Source organism: Ascochyta rabiei, chromosome 4 (genome assembly GCF_004011695.2).
Source record: "Ascochyta rabiei chromosome 4, complete sequence".
Lineage (NCBI taxonomy): Eukaryota > Fungi > Ascomycota > Dothideomycetes > Pleosporales > Didymellaceae > Ascochyta > Ascochyta rabiei.
The window spans coordinates 2,110,712-2,130,113 of NC_082408.1; the positions used below are offsets into that span (position 1 = coordinate 2,110,712).

The window sequence follows — 19,402 nt, forward strand, 5'->3', positions numbered from 1 at the left end:
ATGACGCGGGCTGATTTCACCTAGCGCGGCTGGTTGACTGACTCGTGCCTGACACCCAAATCAGACACTCCACCATGACGGCATCGATCACCACACAAAAGCCGATCCCAAATCCTTACCCAGAGACTCCTGCGGGCCGGCAACATGGAAAAGTGCATAGCATTCCGGAGATTTCCATCTGCAATTTCTGGCCGCAGGAGGGGAAAGAGGGAAGGAATCGGGGCATCACGCAGGACGCAGCCAATCGGCAGATCACCCGACGACCTCTCATCGTGATGTATTGCACGGTTTCTCAATTCTAGAACCTGTTGAATGAAGAATTTGACTCCAGACAAGGAACGAGATGGATTTCAGTGGTTGCTTCGGGCCGTTGACTGGATGTAGCGTCCGTGAACACCACGGTAGATCGAGATGAATCACGACTACACGTGAAAATGGCTCCTCTTGCATATTCATGAAGCAAATACCAGACTGCACAAAGTCTAGTCCAATGCCAGGAAAGGAGTCAAGCAGATCTACACGTGTACTTTTGCCATGTCCATGTGTAGCTCACAGTGCGTATGAAATTGATAATTCATCATCTTCCACGTGCACTGTCTGTGCACAATCGTCATGCCTCAGCTGAAGCCGTTGCCGGTAGTCCGCCGTCCATCTATACAATTCATATGAGTTTCTCCCCCAGATCTCACACAGACGAAGTTTCCTAGAAGATGTAGACATTGGTCTATATCGCACTATTTGACGACGACATCACTTTGACACAGCTACTTACGTACAAGTATGCGTTGCGGAAGGCTTGTGTAAAAGGGTGATAGACGTATTGGTATAGGTGGGGATTGCTTTATCGATGTTGCCGGCCTTGACGGCCCTGGTACCCTTAGACCCAAAATCTTGCCATGGTGTCAGGCTGGGGCTGTGGTTTCGTGATTGCTAGGGAGTAGAGAGTACGCATGCGGTCCTGAAGTGTGCTCTACCTCTTCTTTGAGAACGAGTCAAAAATCTCGTTGAACCACTGTGTACGGCGAGCAGCACAGAAGTACGGTGGGGAGAGTATGCAAATATTGAAAACTCATTGGCAGTAGGCATCGATACCACCCATGTGTGTGGTGACTGGGAATCGGCAGGTCACGTATTGAAACACAGTATTGAAAACGATCAACATCTGGGCGCAACAAGTTTTCAATGCCACCCTTTAAAGGTACGTTTTTGATTATATAGGAGAGTCGCCGTGCCTGGAGAAGCCCGTTGTCATCCTAGCGCTACGTTGTCGCAGTTAGTCGTGCTGAAGATTAGTCGCAAATCATTTATCGTAGATCAAAGTTGACGGCCGTAGACCCTCCTTCGCTTGCTTGTCTCGTGAGCAGATGGAGCTTCGTCAGCCAGTGAATAGTCATGATGCCGGTCAAACGAGCATCCATCTATAGCGACATGTCTAACTCTTGGTTGTGACGGCTTTGCGAACACCTCAGGTGGGGTCTCCTGCACCACGACAGAGTTCTCATCCTGTGTGACAGGCTCCGCTTGCGTATCATAGTAAAACAGCGTCTGTGGGTAGCGATCATGCCACCACCGATTCACATCATAAAGTCCTTCATCGTCAGCAGATGGAGTCGTGCGCACCTGCACGGTATTCTCCCGGCGGAGTCTCCCGTGGGAAGCTGCGTTGATATTGTGATCCAGTTGAGCCGTACCCATGGCTTCATTGAACTCATCGCTTGGTGCTCCTAGATCATCTAGGTCGACAATCTCCCTCTCGAAATACTTACCCCGTGTTGATGTACTAACCCGTTGTAGTTGTCCAGCAGCAGGCTTGTTCGGTCGTACCTGGCCTTTTGAATGTGGTATCGGCGGATTCCCGATGCTAGATTCGACGTACGTCTGTTGTTTAACAGGATTCCAATCAAGCGCCACGTCATAGCGCTCATCGAATGCAAGGTCTCTGTTCGCCTGGCTATAATTGTGCCCTTCGTTGTTCGTGTAGGCATTATTGTACGACAGTGGTGCAAGCTGACTTGCAAGCTGAGCGTCTGGTTGTTGCTCTTCCATGTGTTGATACTGGTCGGGCACTGTTATTTGTGTCGGCGTGAGTTTCGGACCAAAGAAGCGAGAAACCGTAACACCACCTGGTCTGCTCCTTGACCCGCTTACAACTCGGTTCAAGAAGAACGATATTTGTTCAATGAGCTGGTCGTCCTTGTGACGTGGAGTCCAGTCTCTAGTGGATCGCTCGTACTGCGCATCGAACTCCGCTGCCATGTATGGGTGCGTGAACCAGATGTGGTCCAGAGCTTCGGACGCGGACATGCGGTCTTCTTCCTCCAACACAAGGAGACGCTTGATGAAGTCTTTCGGGGCCTGAGCGATTGGACCCCACAAAGGATGAAACTCATCGTCAAGGATACTGAGGTCGCATTGTGCAGCAAGCTTGATAATGACACGTCGAGGGTCCTCCTCAAATGAATCATTTTGTCGGCAGCCGAAGATTTGTTCGCCAGTGAGTATGGCTGCCGTAATCGATCCGATCGACCACATATCGACACTCAAAGAGTAGCCATAGTGGCTCGGGATGGCATGGTTTGCTTTGTGAATCTCAGGTGCAGTGTATTCCAGCGTCCCCACGAGCGAAAACATGCGTTTCAGCTTGTTGCTTCTGGAGTCGTCCTGGGTCTTTAAGTTTGGTAGGAAACGCGCATTGCCGAAGTCAGTGATCACAACGCGAGCTCCGCTGTCAAGAGACGTCATCAGAATGTTGTCAGGCTTGAGATCTCTGTGCACAATGTCCTGGTCATGCAGGTACTGTACACCCTTTAGAATCTGGCGAATGATGACTGCCGATTCGATGCTTGAAATTCTGCCGTGCTTGTATTCGATGTATGAAAATAGATCGCCGCCAGTCACAAGCTCTTGGAACATGTAGATTGTGCTCTGGCTCCAGAACACCTTCTGTATGTGGACGATGTTGGGATGACTGAGGTCCTTCAAGATGTCGAACTCGCGAAAGCAGCTGTGCACGTTGTCAGGCAGCTGATTGATTGCCTGGCTCGAGCCCGTCTGCTCCTCACTCGTAGGCATGTAGAGATGAGCCATTGTGCGTCGATTGTAGAGCTTTTCGAGATTGATAATCTTGCAGGCAAGCTGGCGTTGAGTCTTCTGGTCAATGCCGATGAGCACCTTGCCATACCCACCTTCGCCAAGCAAGCGGCCGGTGACAAGATACCGAGACGAAAGAATGGCCCTCTCGCGCTCCTGTGTTTGAGTAAGCACACTCTTCCTGACCGTACCAAATGAATGATATATCAGGGTGACGGTCTCAGACAGTTGAAGTTCGTCTCCGTCATCAAGAAGGAAAGTGCCATTCTTGCCCATTAAGACACCTCGACCTTGAGAGCCGGTGCATTCTGCGTTGCTCTTTTTCATATGAGTACCGTTAGTCGAGAGATCGGTAGCATACACGAAAGGGGCGATGTCAGATATGGGATCTTGTTCGTAGAGTATACAATGAATTCGAAGATGTTCTCTGGATATGGTAAGGTCGTCATGCCAGCTGTAGCGGCTGACGTGCATGTTAGTACCAACATAACCATCAGACGAGGCCCGTCACCCTCACCACTTCAGATCTCTGCCTAGTTCGAACTGTTCGTTACCGCACACCTCAATGGTACCATGTGTATCTGCACGTGTGAGCTTGCTGCGTTCACTGACGTAGTCGGCGCCGCAGACTGTAAGGAGCGCAACCCGCAAGCCGAATGTCGAAGTACGCAACAGCTTGGTCCGCCATATCATATAACACGAACACCGTAAATAATTGCTGAGCCAGATAATCGCCCACTGAGATGCTGGAAGGTCAGTTGCCCCTCATGGAGGTGGTGCACGGACGCCCGCTAAGCTAAGCGAGCTTGGCACACTCACGCACTCAAAGGGAAGCTGCGAGCTGCGCAACTTTCCTTCTGCATCCCACGACACTCATCTCCAAGCAACGTAAGTTATATCCACGCCCAGCAGCATACTCTCAATGCTCAATTGAGCACATTGAGGTGTCACGTTCTTTGTTGAACAGTCGCCTTCCTCCCAGCGAACCCCGCATGACATGAATTAAAGCTACAGCCGCTGACCTCACCCACAGTCAGCCGACAAGATGAGAGCCAAATGGAGGAAGAAGCGCGTCAGGAGGCTTAAGCGTAAGAGAAGAAAGACGAGGGCTCGTTCGTAAGTTACACCGTCCGTACCTCCGCACAGCTTCATAAAGCTGACATTGCTTTAGCAAATAAACGGCTCGCCCCCAATCTCAGCACCCACACCACCTCAGTCTTGAACGATAACGATCAATGAACGCCCCGATCTGCGCAGCGCCTTTGCGTCCGCTCAACTCTCTGGTTACCCGACGACGTCGCTCCGCTACGTCACACGGTAGACACGCGACACGAGCGCCAACCCCCCTCACGAAGGGCGACTGCTAGGCTGAGGACGGCACAGGATGCTGGTCAACCACCCCATTGAGGTCTTCGAGAGTTTACTTGAACACGATGGTCACTCTAACACCGGTCGCACTTCTCGCGTGCTCGTTTGCACGCTTGAAAACGTCCTTTGACTGATACATCTCCGTGTGGAGACATGATATCGAATGAAAAAATGCTTCACGACAAATTGTCTGGTCGTCTGCTTGAATTTGTGATGTTATGCCTGTGATGTGCGCTTGCCGAGAGAGCTTTTCCCCGCATTTCGCGCTGTGACGTGTTGTGGTCCGAGATCCGAACGTAGTCTTGCACGGGACCAAATAACGTTCAGGCTTGTCAATGTGAGTACGGCAACACATGTGTAAGGTATGATACAGCTGGACATGAGCTGTCGTTCCTGTGTCGTATCGTGTCTTACAAATCCTACGCACTGCTGCCAACGAAGGTTTACACAAACGAGGATGTCATGACAAAGGGAAACAGTTCACCATTTTCTCAGAGAAAGGAAGCTAGTTACATCCCAGCCACTCGCCGGTGTGCAAGGCATGCGCTGGTATCATCGAAACCAGATCAAGGGGGAACCATCAACACAACCACCGCCCTACGGCCTCAGCATCCACTCATCTGCCGACTTCCTCTCCGTGCTCTCCCTGACCTCCTCATCGAGGTGCACTTCGCGAAACACAGTGACGCCCACCGACTCGCTGTTACGCCTCGAGGAGGGCGCCTCGGAAGCCCAGGCCCGTGCCGAAAAGCCTTCAGGTACAGATTCCACAACCGCCTTCTCGCCATTAGCTGTGGATGTTGTTGAGCCATGCGAGAACGTGGGAAGTATGGGCTGGCGGTTACCGCCACGGGTGAAGAGACGCCCGAGGAGGGATGTGTTGGTTGGGGCTGACGTGCGTCCAGGTAGGACGGGAGCGGTCGACGAGATGGAGTGGAGCTTAGCATTGTCCACGCTCTCGAGCACAACGGACTTGCTGCGCACGCTGTTGTTGAACGTGCTACCGCCGAAGGAGCTCAGGCTCGAACTTCCCTTGAAGAAATAGCTCTTCGCCTTGCTCACGTACGTCGAGGTCCAAGTGCGCGCTGAGACGAAGCTACTTCGTGTGCTGGTGCCGCTCTTGCGCATGATGTACAAGCTCGGGAAGACCTTGCCCAGACCAAGAGCGAGGAGCATCTTCTTGTAAGTATTGTACGCATCCGTGCCGGTGCCGAAAATCAAAAAGACAACGTAGCCCAGGACGACTTGGCCCCATTTGTCGACGTGCACTTTGCCTTCAGATGGGAATTTGAGGATGATGTTCTTCTTGTCGCCATTGAGTCGCTCCCACTCGTAGTCCCACTTGAAGCTGGCCAGCTGCGAGCAAAAGTAGTAGAATGGGTAGGCTGAGTACGGCACGACGATGAAGGTCATGATGATGCAGATGAGGAAGAGGCGGATGAAGCGAGACTTGGTGCTGTTGCGGGCCATGACGAGGCGAGAGAACTCGCGTCGGTAGCGGAAGAGGCGGATGAACAAGAGTACTGCGAGATAGTAAGCAAGTTGACTGCAGCAGTGCTGTGAAGAACCTACCTGCGTAGTAGACAGCGACGGTCATGGTGATCGGTACCCACATAGCGCTCAACACCAGGCTCTGCCACGTCGGACGGTATGCAGCTATGCAACCTTCAATGCCCCAGACGTTGTAGCGGACTGACTGAACGGGGATGTAGAGCAGAATCAGAACTAACGGGTAGCACCAGCACCAGGCAAACTCGATGAGCTGTTCCCTGAGCTTGCTGCTCCTGCTCGATGCAACAGTGATATTTCGAGTGTCCATGACCTTGGCGAGCTTCCTTAGAATCATGACCATGGACGCCGCTAAACCGACCTGGCCTCCAACCTGGATCCGCACGTTGATGTCGCACCAAACATTGCCGTTCCACCACTCTTCAACATTGTCACGAGGCCATATGATAGGATTGATGCCGAGAGAGAAGTTTGTGAGAATGATCCAAAGGACGAGCGAGCCGGCAGCGACGTTCCGCTGTGAGAAGTGCCATACCAGGGGGGCTATACAGAGAAGCCAGGAGAACCAAGCCAGGATTGAGAAGATGATGGCTGTGAGGTAGATTGGAGTATCGCCTGTGGACATGACGTCTGTCCAGTCAGTTCCATGCGGTGGGAGAGGGGCCAGCCTGATAGACATACTGGCTATCAAATGAGTCCCGGGTGAGATGGCTGTTGATGGCTACACCAGCTGCGGGAACGATGGCGTAAGCTGTTGTGGTCCTTTAGTTGCTGCCGCGTGGGCTTGGATTGCGTTTGGGTTTTGAGTGTGTGGTTCGACTGAGGCTTGTGTGTTGTCTGTTTGTACGAAGGACTGAATTGAGAATTGAGATAACGACTTGAAGAATCGAGGACCGAGAGAGATTGATGAGAAGGAGAGTTTAGTCAATAAGCAGCTGGCGTCACTATCCATACTGTCGTCGCGCAATAGAGATCTGCTCGACTGAATAGCTGTCTCAGTTGTCAATACCTCTCAATAGCAACTTCTGTTTGACTTCTAAGGCGTGCAGGTGAAAGCAAGGCCGTAACTTGAAAAACGGCTGTGCTCACCGAAAAATTCGACAGCGTTGGGTGGAGGGCGTTCCACAGCATTTCCATGGTTTCACCCGGCGCTATGGTCGACGTGCACTGCAGGTGGTGAGGTCCAAGCGTGGGCTCACTAGAATAGGTCGTCAATAGGGCTCTGAATACAGCATTGTCGAAGCGCTCACCAACGCCAAACGGAATTGTTGAACAGCAATACAGTGGATTCAGAGACACAGCAAGTCTAGCATTGATGACGGTGTTTTTGATGAATTTTGCGCGCTCGTTGTGAAGGGCGATATCTGTGAAGCGTGCAGAGTGGTCGAGCATAGCGTTCAAGTCTATCGAATTGAGTCTGATTCATGGCACGTGCAAGCTGTATGCTTTGCGACTGTGTGCTGCTGGAGAACTACAAACAGACAGGCAGGCTCTATGTGCGTGCAAGTGCATGGCGAGCTGACAACAGAAGCCGCAGGATGTTGAGAACCTTGTTCTGACTGGTTGGGCAGGTGTTTGAAGTGGTCTACCATGATAGCAAGACGAAGTGAGGATGAAGGGATGAAGACATGTGGAGATCGTCGTTAGTGTCGTTGGTGTCGTTGGTGTTTTGTGTAGTCGGCCTGGCGGTGACGTAATCGAGCGTTGCAACTTCCCGAGGTACCTTCTGCACTCTGGACGGCACGCGAGTCCGTAGTACGGAACGCGAGCATCAGCGCGCCACTACGCCTTGCCGATGGCTGCGCCGACCACGTCCGACCTCTCCACCGCCGTCGACGCCTACGAACGCTGGGACGTTGATGTCAAGGCGCATTAGGCTCCCACAATTGACCGCTGCGTGTCTTCTGCACAATGGACGGCGCGCCTGCGGATAGTGCCGCCTCTGATGCCCAGATTCCCTCTCAGCTCCGCCAGAGGATGTTGAACCGCGCCGCGACCTTTGCTGAGGGTCCTCAGCCCTCGCCTACCCGTTCGCTTCGACGCCGGAGCTCCTTACTCTCTGACCTTTCAGACACGCGACACTCGTTCCGTTCGTCGACCGACAACCTCCTCAGAAACAACGACACTCAGGACAAGCTCGTGTCGGTGGAAGATGGCGCCCAGTGGCTGTCTAGTCCTGTCATCTTTGCCGTCTTTCCTGCAGTTGCAGGGCTGCTGTATCAGAATGGAGCGGCTGTTCTGACTGACATTCTGACGCTTGGCTTGGCGTCGTGGTTCCTGCACTGGTGCTGTACCTTCCCTTGGTATGTTGTGCTTGTACACAGACAGTATGAAAAACCACTGATCGACGGCGTAGGACTTGGTACCATTCTGCCCAGCAAAGGCGGTACATAGAGCCAGACGAGACTCGATTCGCCGACACCATCCACAAAGAGGAGGATGAAGATAGCATCGAGGGTCCGGAAGACAATGCAGACTCAGTGCCAGAAGACTCGAAAGCGAACGAACAACGAGGCATGACCGCTGCTGCTGTGGCACAGCTCGAAGCCAGCCAGTCGCTCAAACAACAAGAGCGAATGGCCTTCGCCACATGCTTCTTCGGCCCTCTGGCCGGAGCCTACCTCCTTCACACCATTCGTGGGCAGCTGACGGTCACAGAGGGGCTGGTGTCCGACTACAACCTCACCATATTCGTCATGGTTGCAGAGCTCCGACCGATTGCGCGCCTCATGAAGATGCAGGAGGAGCGCATGTTCCATCTGCAGCGTATCGTCAAGACAGACCCTCGAGACTTGGCGGATCCCAGCGATGCACAGGCTATAGCACAGCGGCTGTCAGAACTGGAGGGGAGACTGGGCGAGCCAACGACGACCAACGACATGGAGACATCGCGGGTTGCCGCTGAAGTGCGACAGGGCCTACAAACACAACTGGACGCCATCACAAGAGCGATCCGGCGCTACGAGAAGAGATCGGCAGCGCAGACGATTCAGATCGAGGCGCGCTTTCGCGAAGTCGATTTGCGGCTGAAAGACGCTCTGTCTCTGGCAGCAGCGGCAGCACGAAGCGGACAGCGACCGGGCATCGTTTCCACCATGCTCAGCTGGGTTGTGAATTTGGTCAACAACGTCTTGCAGACGGCTTGGGACGTTGGTCTGTACCCACTCCGGACAGCGCTGGCGGCAGCTGTGCTTGTCAAGTCGTATTTTGTAAAGGACGAAGAGCGCCAGTCTCGAAGAGGCATGAAGGGGGAGAGGAACGGACACTCCTCCATGCCGACGTCTAGGATGCAGTCGAAAAGCATACGCTGATTACTAGCCTGTTTGAACCTAATAGACCTATATTTCTGCTTGTTCCCTGCTCGGCGCTGCGGCCGTTGAATTGTGAGCAGCCACGTCGGAGCTCTCGATGCAACCACAGTATCAGAGTGGATCTGTAGCAGAACATGGTAAAGTTGCAGCGTGGCAGCTTATCTTGGGCCCACAGAATCACACGAGCTCCCCGTCCGACAACGGCACCGTCGGCTTCTCTTTACAGTAACCCGGAGATGGTCAGTTAACCAGTAGTGGTTGCTACCCCGCCCCCACTACAGATGTAGCTATGGATCCAATACAACATGGCCGCGTCGCGTGGCAGGCTCCTCTGCTTTCCAGTTGCTATCGCTTGACAGTTGTAGTGTTGTTTGTGTAGCTGCTCTCCAGTTGCCATCGCTCGACAGTTGTAGTGTTATTTGTGTAGCTGCTTTCCAGTTGCCATCACTCGACGATTGTAGTATTGTTTGCGTAGCTGCACGTCTTCGCCATGTCACTCCGATCCGACCTCACCATTGATGCGTCCAAGTTCGACCGCAAGCTCACGGACAAGCAGACGGAGGAGTTCAACGAGAAGCTGATCAAGATCTGGGCAGATGGACCGAGGTGGTACGAGGTAGGCGTCTGGAGAGCTGGCAGTTGAGCTCTGCTGACAGGCCTAGGTCGGCGCAGAGGAATACCGCAAGCTTCGGTGGGAAGGCAAGACGCCGCTCCCCAAGCCCGTCGTGCTGGCCGAGGGCGTCAATGGCACGATACCGTCGCGCGAAGCCGGGCGAGAGATCCCCTACCGCGTGTTCAAGCCTGCGGGCGGCGTGAGCAAGGGCATCCACCTGCACATCCACGGAGGAGGATGGGTGCTCCAGTCTGAACATTAGTGCGTTTGCATCGTCACGGGAAGGCGAACGAAAGCTCATCACGCCTACAGCCAGGATACCTACCTCAAGTACATGGCCGACCACTACGAGCTGACGGTGTTCTCGGTCGGGTACAGACTCGCGCCCGAGCACCCATGGCCGGCGGGCGGAGAGGACTGCTACGATGCGGCGGAGTGGCTGGTCAAGAACGGGCCGTCTGTGTTTGGCGGCGAGCTGATGTTCACCGGCGGAGAGGTAGGCAGCGAGACGTCCACTCCTCTGGCAGGCGGTCACTAACACGGCGCAGTCAGCCGGCGGCCACCTCGCGTGCCTGGTAGCCTTCCACCTGCTCGACGCACTCCCCTCGTTCGCCTTCCGCGGGCTGCTGCTCCACTTTGGCTGCTTCGACCTCTCCGGGTTCCTGCCGCACGTGGCGCACCACGAGAAGCACCTCGTCATCGACCACGACGTCATGGCGGCGTACATTGACGCCCTGCTCCCCCACACGACGATCGAGCAGCGCCGCGACCCCAGCATCTCGCCCTTCTTCCGCGACCTTCGCGGCCTGGCGCTGCCGCCGGCGCTGTTCACCTGTGGCAGCGAGGACCCGCTGCTCGACGACACGGTGTTGATGGGGGCCAAGTGGCAGATGTGGGGGCATGAGGCGGTGGTGAAGATTTACAATGGCGCGCCGCATGGCTTCATTGGGAATCCGGTGGGGACGATTCGGAGCGTGGAGGAGGGGCTGCAGGATAGCGTTGCGTTTGTGAAGGCGCAGATGGGCGGGTAGTGGTTGTCTTTTCTGAGTGGTTGCCATTACTTTTCTGAGTGGTTGCCATTACTTTTCTGAATGCTTGCCATGCCTTGTTCTAGACAGTCACTATTACTTCTAGACAGTTACTGTTACTTCTAGACGGTTACTGTTACTTCTAGACGGTTACTGTTACTTCTAGACGGTTACTATTCCTTCTTCAGACAGTCACTATTACTTCTAGACAGTCACTATTACTTCTTCCGACAGTTACTATTACTTCTTCTAGACGGTTACCATGTTGTGTATTGCTTCTTCTAGCATGATTGCCATTGTGTGTGGTTATCAGAGTGCCATGTGTGATTAGAGTGCTATGTGGACCACAGTGGTTGTGGAGAGCGCTAGCGTATGGCGGCTCGAGCCATGTCATGGCTATCTGTGCGCCCTAACGCGGCTCCAGGTTTTCTCCACGGCTCCACGGTGCGCTGAGGCGACCACCTCTGCCTGCGCGCAACCATGGCAGCCAACGGGAGCGCTGAACGGCGTCGACGCAGCATGGGCCTGTACCGGCGCGCGTCCAACATGAGCGAGTATGCGGCGCCCACTCCCACTCCCACTCCGCCGCCCCAGCGAGCGGACATGCTCGGCGAGACAGCGAGACAGAAACGCAGCGCTGATGCACGCACAGAGCCGCCAGCTTCATCGAGGACGTCGACATGGCGCACGACGAGGTACCCCTCCGTCCCATGCCCCCGCCGCCCCGGACGGGCACGACTGACGCCAGAATCCAGATCTTCGCCGGGCCCGGCATGTCGGAGAGCGTGCCCACGAGCGTCAGCGCCTTCTCGCACCGCCGCCGCGAGCGCGCCGACAGCACCGCCAGCCTGACGTCGTTTGCCTACTACGACGAGCAGCAGGACAGCGACCACGATGAGGACCCAGCGCTCTACTACGACGAGGACGCCGTGGACGACGAGGACGCCGTGGACGACGAGGACGCCGTGGACGACGAGGCCATGATGGACGCCGACGTCGAGTACGACGTGGACAGCCACACTGACCGCCACCGCCACCGCGACCTCGAGTCCGGCCCCAGCCCCTCGCCCAGCCCCTCGCGCAGAAAGTCGAGCGGCAGCAGGAGCCGGCGCAGCGTCGACCGCCCGCTGCTGAGGCGGCACTCGAGCGCGTCCAGCGCACGCTCGGCCAGCTGGAGGGGCCGCCGCTCCAGCCAGAAGCTCTACATCCTCACCGAGGACCTGACCATCGTCGTCGCCGGCTTCCGCACCTCGACGCTTGGCTTCGGCGTCTACGCGCTGCTCTGCACCGCCACCCTCGGCCTCGCCTGGCTGCTGTTCCGCTGGCTGCCGCGCTGGCAGGTCGCCCTCACCGGCACCACCACCCCGCTCAAGCACGCCGCCTGGGTCGTCATCGAGAACCAGTGGGGCGAGTTCGCCGTCCAGGACGTCACCCACCAGCCCTACGGCCGCTCCCTCACCACCGTCTTCGGCGAGTCGGACAAGAAGCGCCGCGGCGACTGGGACGAGGACGAGGACCCGCTCATCCCCGACCTGCGCTGCCTCGACTACCGCTACATCCGCTTCGTCTACCACCCCATCAAGGACAAGTTCGTCCTCGCCAACACGTGGAAGGACCCCGCCTGGACCCACGTCGCCGCCCTGCGCGACGGGCTCGACAACGAAGAGCGCGACTACCGCGAGCTCGTCTTCGGCAAGAACCAGATCGACATTGCCGAGAAGTCGCTCGGCCAGCTGCTCGTCGACGAGGTCTTCCACCCCTTCTACGTCTTCCAGATCGCCAGTCTGTTGCTGTGGTCCGTCGACGAGTACTACTACTACGCCGCCGCCATCTTCCTCATCTCCGTCATCAGCATCGCCACCACCCTGATGGAGACCAAGGCCACCATGAAGCGCCTGCGCGACGTCTCCAAGTTCGAGTGCGAGATCCGCGTCCTGCGCAACGGCTTCTGGACCCACGTCGACTCCGCCGAGCTGGTCCCGGGCGACGTGTACGAGGTCACCGACCCAGCCCTGGCCCAGTTCCCCTGCGACAGCCTGCTGCTTTCCGGCGACTGCATCGTCAACGAGAGCATGCTGACCGGCGAGTCCATCCCCGTCTCCAAGATCCCCGTCACCAACCAGTCGCTGGACCTGCTCGATCTCAGCGCCTCCGCCCTCCACCCCGAACTCGCCCGGCACATGCTCTTCTCCGGCACCAAGATCATCCGCGCGCGCCGTCCGCACGAAGACCACGTCGACGACGAAGCCGCCGCCCTGGCCATGGTCGTCCGCACCGGCTTCAACACGACCAAGGGCGCTCTGGTGCGCTCCATGCTGTTCCCCAAGCCGTCCGGCTTCAAGTTCTACCGCGACTCGTTCCGCTACATCTCCGTCATGGCCTTCATCGCCATGATTGGCTTCGTTGCCTCCTTCATCAACTTCGTCCACCTCGGCCTCGCGTGGCATCTCATCGTCGTCCGCGCCCTCGACTTGATTACGATTGTCGTCCCCCCCGCACTGCCTGCCACCCTCACCATCGGCACGTCTTTCGCCCTGTCGCGCCTCAAGCAGAAGCACATCTTCTGCATCAGCCCGCAGCGCGTCAACGTCGGCGGCAAGCTGGATGTGGTCTGCTTCGACAAGACCGGCACCCTCACCGAAGAGGGTCTCGACGTTCTGGGCGTTCGTGTCGTCGAGCGTCCGAGGAACCGGTTCAGTGAGATCTTGGCTGACCCCTACGACATCCTGCCCGCATCCCACCACGACCGCGACCCGACTGTGGAGTACGTCGCTCACAAGACCATCCTCTACACCATGGCCACGTGCCACTCGCTGCGCAAGATTGATGATGAGCTTGTTGGTGACCCCCTGGACGTCAAGATGTTCGACTTTACCGGCTGGAGCTACGAAGAGGGCGAGGGATCAGGCAACAGCGACGACGACCCAGAACAGAAGCTCTCGCCCTCGGTCGCCAGGCCGCCTCCCGGACGCGAGTACGACCTCGACGACGCCGAAGACAACCGCAAAGCTGTCGAGCTTGGCGTCTTGAAGTCGTTCGAGTTCGTCTCGCAGCTCCGCCGAGCCAGTGTCATTGTCCGCCGCTTCGGCTCCAAGAGCGGAGACATCTACGTCAAAGGCGCACCTGAAGTCATGAAGGAGATCTGTCGCCCAGAAAGCTTCCCAACCGACTACGAGGAGCTCCTGGCCTTCTACACGCACCGCGGCTTCCGTGTCATTGCCTGCGCAACCAAATCCATCCCCAAGCTCAACTGGCTCAAGGTGCAGAAGATGAAGCGCGAAGAAGCCGAGAGCAACCTTGACTTTATTGGTTTCATCGTCTTCGAGAACAAGTTGAAGGACAGCACCGCCCCCGTCATCGAGGAGCTCGCGCGCGCCAACATCCGCAAAGTTATGTGCACTGGCGACAACATCCTCACCGCCATCAGCGTAGCCCGCGAGTGCGGTCTCATCAACAAAACAGCGCACTGCTTCGTCCCGCATTTCGCAGAGGGAGATAGCCGGAACCCGCTCTCCAAACTTTCCTGGGAGTCCGTCGATGACCCGGTTTTCAAGCTGGACGAGAACACCCTCAAGCCGCTCCCGCCCCCGCCCGAGGCAGATGTCTCACTCCCCTACGACATCAGCAACCTGCGCAACTACTCACTTGCCGTCTCTGGCGATGTGTTCCGCTGGGTCATCGACTTTGCGTCTGAATCGGTGCTGCGCGAGATGCTTGTGGCAGGGCAGGTCTTCGCACGTATGTCGCCAGATGAAAAACACGAACTTGTGGAGAAGCTGCAGAGCATAGACTACTGTGTAGGCTTCTGCGGTGATGGCGCAAACGACTGCGGCGCGTTGAAGGCGGCAGATGTCGGCATCAGCTTGTCCGAAGCAGAAGCCAGCGTCGCCGCGCCCTTTACCTCTCGCCAGTTCGACATCTCGTGCGTCCCGCAGGTTATCAAAGAAGGCCGCGCCGCGCTCGTCACGTCGTTCTCGTGCTTCAAGTACATGAGTCTGTACAGCGCGATCCAGTTCTGCTCCGTCTCGTTCCTGTACGCCTCGGCCAGCAACCTCGGAGACTTCCAGTTTCTGTTCATCGACCTGCTGCTCATCCTGCCCATCGCCATCTTCATGGGCTGGAGCGCCGCGCACCCGATCCTCTCCCGGAAGCGCCCGACCGCCAACCTCGTCAGCCGCAAAGTCCTCACCCCGCTGCTGGGCCAGATGGTGCTCTGCATCCTGACGCAGTTCCTCGCCTTCCACTTTGTGCAGCAGCAGCCCTGGTACCAGCCGCCCGTCCTCGACCCGGAGCACTCGAACAGCCTGAACAGCCAGAACACGGCCCTCTTCCTCGTCTCGTGCTTCCAATACATTCTCTCCGCCGTCGTCCTCAGCGTCGGCCGCCCGTACCGCGAACCCATGTCGCGCAACCTGCCCTTCATCAGCACCATCTTCCTCACCCTCGCCCTGTCCGTCTACATGCTCTTCGACCCGGCCGACTGGGTCATGCGCTGGATGGAGCTCACCGACATGGACGTTGCCTTCAAGGTGTTCCTGCTCGCCCTTGGCCTGGGCAACTTTGCCGTCGCCTATCTCACCGAGCACTTGCTCCTCCCCGGCCTCGCCAAGTGGATCGGCGTCGCCAAGGTCCGCATCGGCGGCGAGCGCTGGAAGAAGAAGAGGAAGGAGTACAAGGTGATTCAGGCTGCCTTGATGATCTAACATTCCTTGTCTTGTGGAAAGTAGTCTTAGATACCTTTGGCGAGTGCGCTGCTTAACAAGCTGGTTCGTTTAGCTGATTGCTTGGGGCAGCGCATCTATAGAACAGGAATAGCTTGTAGACTGGTCGATATCCATAGCTATATCCATACATACATTCAACATCATCTCCGCGCTTCTATACCTCGCTACACCACACCACCACACCATTACGCCTCTCTCTACTATTGTTTTGTGGGGGTTGGCTGATGCGTGCTGATACTGGAAGGAGAGGGGGTGGAAACTGGGGGTGCAGATTAGGGGGCGAGAGGGTGTGAGGGGTTGGGGTTGTACTTTTGCACTGCACTCTCTTTGGCATGGTTGGCATTTGACTTCGTCTTCAATGCACCGTAATAATCGTGACCACGACCGTAACCACAATTGTAACGCTGGCAGGCCGTGCAAATACTCGATAAACAGCCAGATGTTGGTATCGCTGTTGCCAGTCCACTACCACAAGCGGTTACACAGCGCACCACGAACCAAGCACCACAAACAGTGACCCGTAACCGCTCACTGCGCCCCCGACGGCTCTCTAATCATCAACGGCTGCTCATATCTCTCCATTCCTCCAAACTTGCTGAAATCTAGAAACAGCACCTCGACGTCTTCAAACCCATGCCTGCGGTAGAACGCATGCGCAGCAGCGCTCGACTCAAGATAAATCGGCAACCCCAACTCATCCGCCTTCCGCTTGACACAGCCGAGCAGCGCACTCCCCGCGCCCTGACGCTGAAATGCAGGGTCGGTGTGCAGCATGTGCAGATCTGGTCCACCAGTGAGTAAGTGAACGGGAGCCACACCTCGACCGGGGGCCGACATACAGACATGCGGCCTCCCACCCACAAGCTCGCTCTTCCTCTGCACCAAGCCGCCGAAAAACATCCGACACGCCTCAGGGCTCGTGCCGGGCCCGAACTCCAGCGCCCGCGCCGGAAGCAGACACGCTTCGTGCGTGCCGTAGACGTGCCATTTTGCAAACGCTACCATGCGCCGCGAGACGGAGTCGATGGCTTGCGTGTACACGGCTGTAGAGTCTTCTTGCCGCATGCGGATTAGACTGTCTACGCGCTTCTGCAGCGCGTCGGGTGGGAAGGGACCCGGGAAGAGGAGCGGGTTGAGCGGGTTGGAGGCGTAGGCTGCGGCTTCGATGGTGCTGGCGCGGTGGAGTTCGGTATTGGAGACTGGGTGGATGAGGAAGGGCATTTCTTTTGTTCTTTATCTTATTTTTTCTTGTTGATTCTGTAGACTGTATAGGATTATGAAGGGAGGAGAGAGTTGGTGGTCGTGATGATGGGCTGTGGGTGGATTTATGGATGCTGTGACTAAGCAGGTGCTAGGGTGGTGTTGGTGTCGACTTCGCCCTTGCGCCCTTTTCACCACTACCTCTTTAAGTTCGTCTCGTTCCATGCTATTCTACCGGTAATCCTTTCGAATCCCACATATTAACATCCGAATCGACTGGAACGAGCCGTGTTTGTGCCTGCTTGTGCCCGTGTGCGGAGATGGTTGATAACCCATCCCATTTCATACCTCCCTCGAGCTTGTCGACGACTTCCTCGACTCCTCATCCTCTGTGAGTATCTAAGAAAGTGAGTTTATGAATCAGATTACCTGGATTAACACGGATTCACCTGTTTCGCACGCGCCACAATCCCCTCGGCAGCCAGAATCGCATACGTCCTGCCATGCGGCATGCTCTCATGCGCGACGTCCTGGTCCGCCCAGCTGCGTCTCCGCTTCTGGCGTTTGTTCTCCGAGACGTTCAAATGCTGGGTTTGGTTAGCTCTTCGTTGTGCTTTTTCAAGAAAAGAAATATGGAGCGCGACCTGTTTGTACTCGTCTAGCACGCTGAATCTCTGCGGCAGCGAGCTGCTCAGCACTGGAAAGGAGGACATGTCGGTACGACGAAATGGAGGAACTGAGTGGAATCGCGAGAGGTCAGGAGTAGACAGGCTACTGTGTCAGGAAAGCTGTGTAGTAGGCTATGGGATTGAACGATGGCGTATTTGGCCTGGCACTTTTTTACAATTCAGTCGCTGTGGTACAGTCGTTCCCGCACAACCAACCACAGCAGCTCTGGAGCAGATGAGCACGCGGTTCCATCCGGAGCAGTAAGGTCGAGATTTTTCTTCAGGTTACGCGAATCTGGCCTGTGGGGATCCCTGCGTCGATCCTGCTGCTCCGACGATGTGGCTTTTGCTGTCTGCGTACTTGTCATGTTCTTCTTGTGGTAGAGTACCGCTCCCAGCATTGCGTTTCAAATTAAGTAACCGCTGGACGGTATTCGGTAATGAGCTTCGGCGATTTCATAACGTTTCAACGAAGCGTCTCATTGCTTGTGTTAACGTTACTGAGCTCGTCAGCTAACCACTCAAGAGATGGAACAGGCCATGACAAGAAACAACATATCTGTCTTGTTCAGAAAAGGATGAAAAGAAACGACTTCAGAAAGGCTTTGCAGGCAAAATGCCCAATCTTCCTGTCACTGCGAGCGAGCCAACACCACAGGTCGATTCGAGGATCTCCGCGTTCGGCATGTATGCAGTCATTGCACAGAGCTATTGTGTATTTAGAGGCGCTTAAGAGACTCCATAAGACATGTAGCCAATACACAAGACTGTGCGGCTTAGCGTGTAATGAATTACAAGATATATCGAGAACGTAACTCGTAAACGCTCAGCATCTTTAGACTACCACTCGTACCAGCCTTGACGTCGTCAGCTAGCGTCCTTGTCACACTGTTGACTGAATAGGATACCGCGTTGCTACTCACTCACTCACACGCTCCACAGACATCGTAAGCTCGCCAACACTCCCAAATGACCGTGACTGACTGGAACTGTAGATTCATGGACGACATCACATCGGCCTCCGGGCAACACAGCTACGCAGCAGTACACGCCTGCTTGGTTTCAACGCCAGCACAGCCTGGTTCAGACGGCACCAGAACACCTGACGTATTAAAGACCGACGGGCCCAGTCGACTCAAGTTCAGCTTATGGAAAGTGGCTGCGCCAGCTCACAGTCACGACCCGAGCGGCTGCTCGAGTTACGATGACGGCAGCTAGAGCTGAAGCAACAGAATGTAACAGAACTGGAGCGAGATAACCACGTACTGCAGCAAGAGAAGCACACGCTTCAGCGAAGAAGAGACGCACATGCATGCGATATCAATGTGCTGAGGCGACAGCTAGCCTTGTTGCAAAGAAATGAACAGTCGTTGATGGAAAGCCGCCAGTCCCTTCTGAAAAATATCCTACGTCTCGGTGCATGTTCGCCTGTGCAAGATCCAAAGCGTCATCGACGTTCCGTTGTCCAGACACCCTCCTCTACCGGTCTTAGACGATTAAAATGATAGACTTCAAGTCGACTGGACGCACGCACGCTAGTGCTGCACGCAGCAAGCAATGGCAGTTGCCAGACGCCAGTCAACCAAACGTTCGTACGCTCAGCTCAATCCGCTGCACTGGTCGCAGAGGATGACACAATAGTCCATAAAACTCCAGCTTTGGTCTTGCTAGCCCGCAAATCCTCGTCTTTGGTGATGAAGACAACGTGAATGAAGACCTGGAGTTCGACAGCTTTTCCACTCCTGATCATCAGACAGCTGGCGTTCACTTCCGAACATGCATACACCGTCTGTTTTTCTTTTCTCTCAAGTCATCCAGGCCATCTCAGTCAACAGAATTAGAAGTGACGAGTAGCGCATGCTTGATGAAACTATCGATGAGCTTATTGAGG

General features: G+C 55.7%; 7 protein-coding genes across 7 annotated transcripts, besides 2 other annotated features; 4 read left to right on the forward strand and 3 right to left on the reverse strand.

Moving 5' to 3' along the window:
• Window positions 1–1,314: 1,314 nt before the first annotated feature.
• EKO05_0003150 (Non-specific serine/threonine protein kinase) lies at window positions 1,315–3,564 on the reverse strand (the record flags this gene model as incomplete). Its single annotated transcript, XM_038937938.2, has 1 exon — window positions 1,315–3,564. The coding sequence occupies one exon, from the start codon at window positions 3,562–3,564 to the stop codon at window positions 1,315–1,317; it is 2,250 nt and encodes a 749-aa protein (XP_038801709.2).
• Window positions 3,565–5,055: 1,491 nt separating this feature from the next.
• EKO05_0003151 (a-factor receptor) lies at window positions 5,056–6,646 on the reverse strand (the record flags this gene model as incomplete). The annotated part of the gene is made up of 2 exons (XM_038937706.1): window positions 5,056–5,981; window positions 6,031–6,646. 2 exons carry the CDS (start codon window positions 6,644–6,646, stop codon window positions 5,056–5,058), a joined length of 1,542 nt encoding a protein of 513 aa, XP_038801710.1.
• Window positions 5,857–5,900: a tandem repeat.
• A 176-nt stretch (window positions 6,647–6,822) lies between the features above and the next one.
• Window positions 6,823–6,866: a tandem repeat.
• Window positions 6,867–7,878: 1,012 nt separating this feature from the next.
• Window positions 7,879–9,278, forward strand: EKO05_0003152 (uncharacterized protein; the record flags this gene model as incomplete). The annotated part of the gene is made up of 2 exons (XM_038937670.1): window positions 7,879–8,270; window positions 8,324–9,278. 2 exons carry the CDS (start codon window positions 7,879–7,881, stop codon window positions 9,276–9,278), a joined length of 1,347 nt encoding a protein of 448 aa, XP_038801711.1.
• Window positions 9,279–9,768: 490 nt separating this feature from the next.
• EKO05_0003153 (uncharacterized protein) lies at window positions 9,769–10,922 on the forward strand (the record flags this gene model as incomplete). Its single annotated transcript, XM_038937771.1, has 4 exons — window positions 9,769–9,894; window positions 9,941–10,152; window positions 10,204–10,387; window positions 10,440–10,922. The coding sequence occupies 4 exons, from the start codon at window positions 9,769–9,771 to the stop codon at window positions 10,920–10,922; spliced, it is 1,005 nt and encodes a 334-aa protein (XP_038801712.1).
• A 477-nt stretch (window positions 10,923–11,399) lies between these two features.
• Window positions 11,400–15,622, forward strand: EKO05_0003154 (uncharacterized protein; the record flags this gene model as incomplete). The annotated part of the gene is made up of 3 exons (XM_059636102.1): window positions 11,400–11,473; window positions 11,572–11,614; window positions 11,675–15,622. The coding sequence occupies 3 exons, from the start codon at window positions 11,400–11,402 to the stop codon at window positions 15,620–15,622; spliced, it is 4,065 nt and encodes a 1,354-aa protein (XP_059492085.1).
• Window positions 15,623–16,171: 549 nt separating this feature from the next.
• On the reverse strand, window positions 16,172–16,864 carry EKO05_0003155 (uncharacterized protein; the record flags this gene model as incomplete). The annotated part of the gene is made up of 2 exons (XM_059636103.1): window positions 16,172–16,425; window positions 16,483–16,864. The coding sequence occupies 2 exons, from the start codon at window positions 16,862–16,864 to the stop codon at window positions 16,172–16,174; spliced, it is 636 nt and encodes a 211-aa protein (XP_059492086.1).
• Window positions 16,865–17,353: 489 nt separating this feature from the next.
• On the forward strand, window positions 17,354–17,776 carry EKO05_0003156 (uncharacterized protein; the record flags this gene model as incomplete). The annotated part of the gene is made up of 1 exon (XM_059636104.1): window positions 17,354–17,776. The coding sequence occupies one exon, from the start codon at window positions 17,354–17,356 to the stop codon at window positions 17,774–17,776; it is 423 nt and encodes a 140-aa protein (XP_059492087.1).
• Window positions 17,777–19,402: the final 1,626 nt, after the last annotated feature.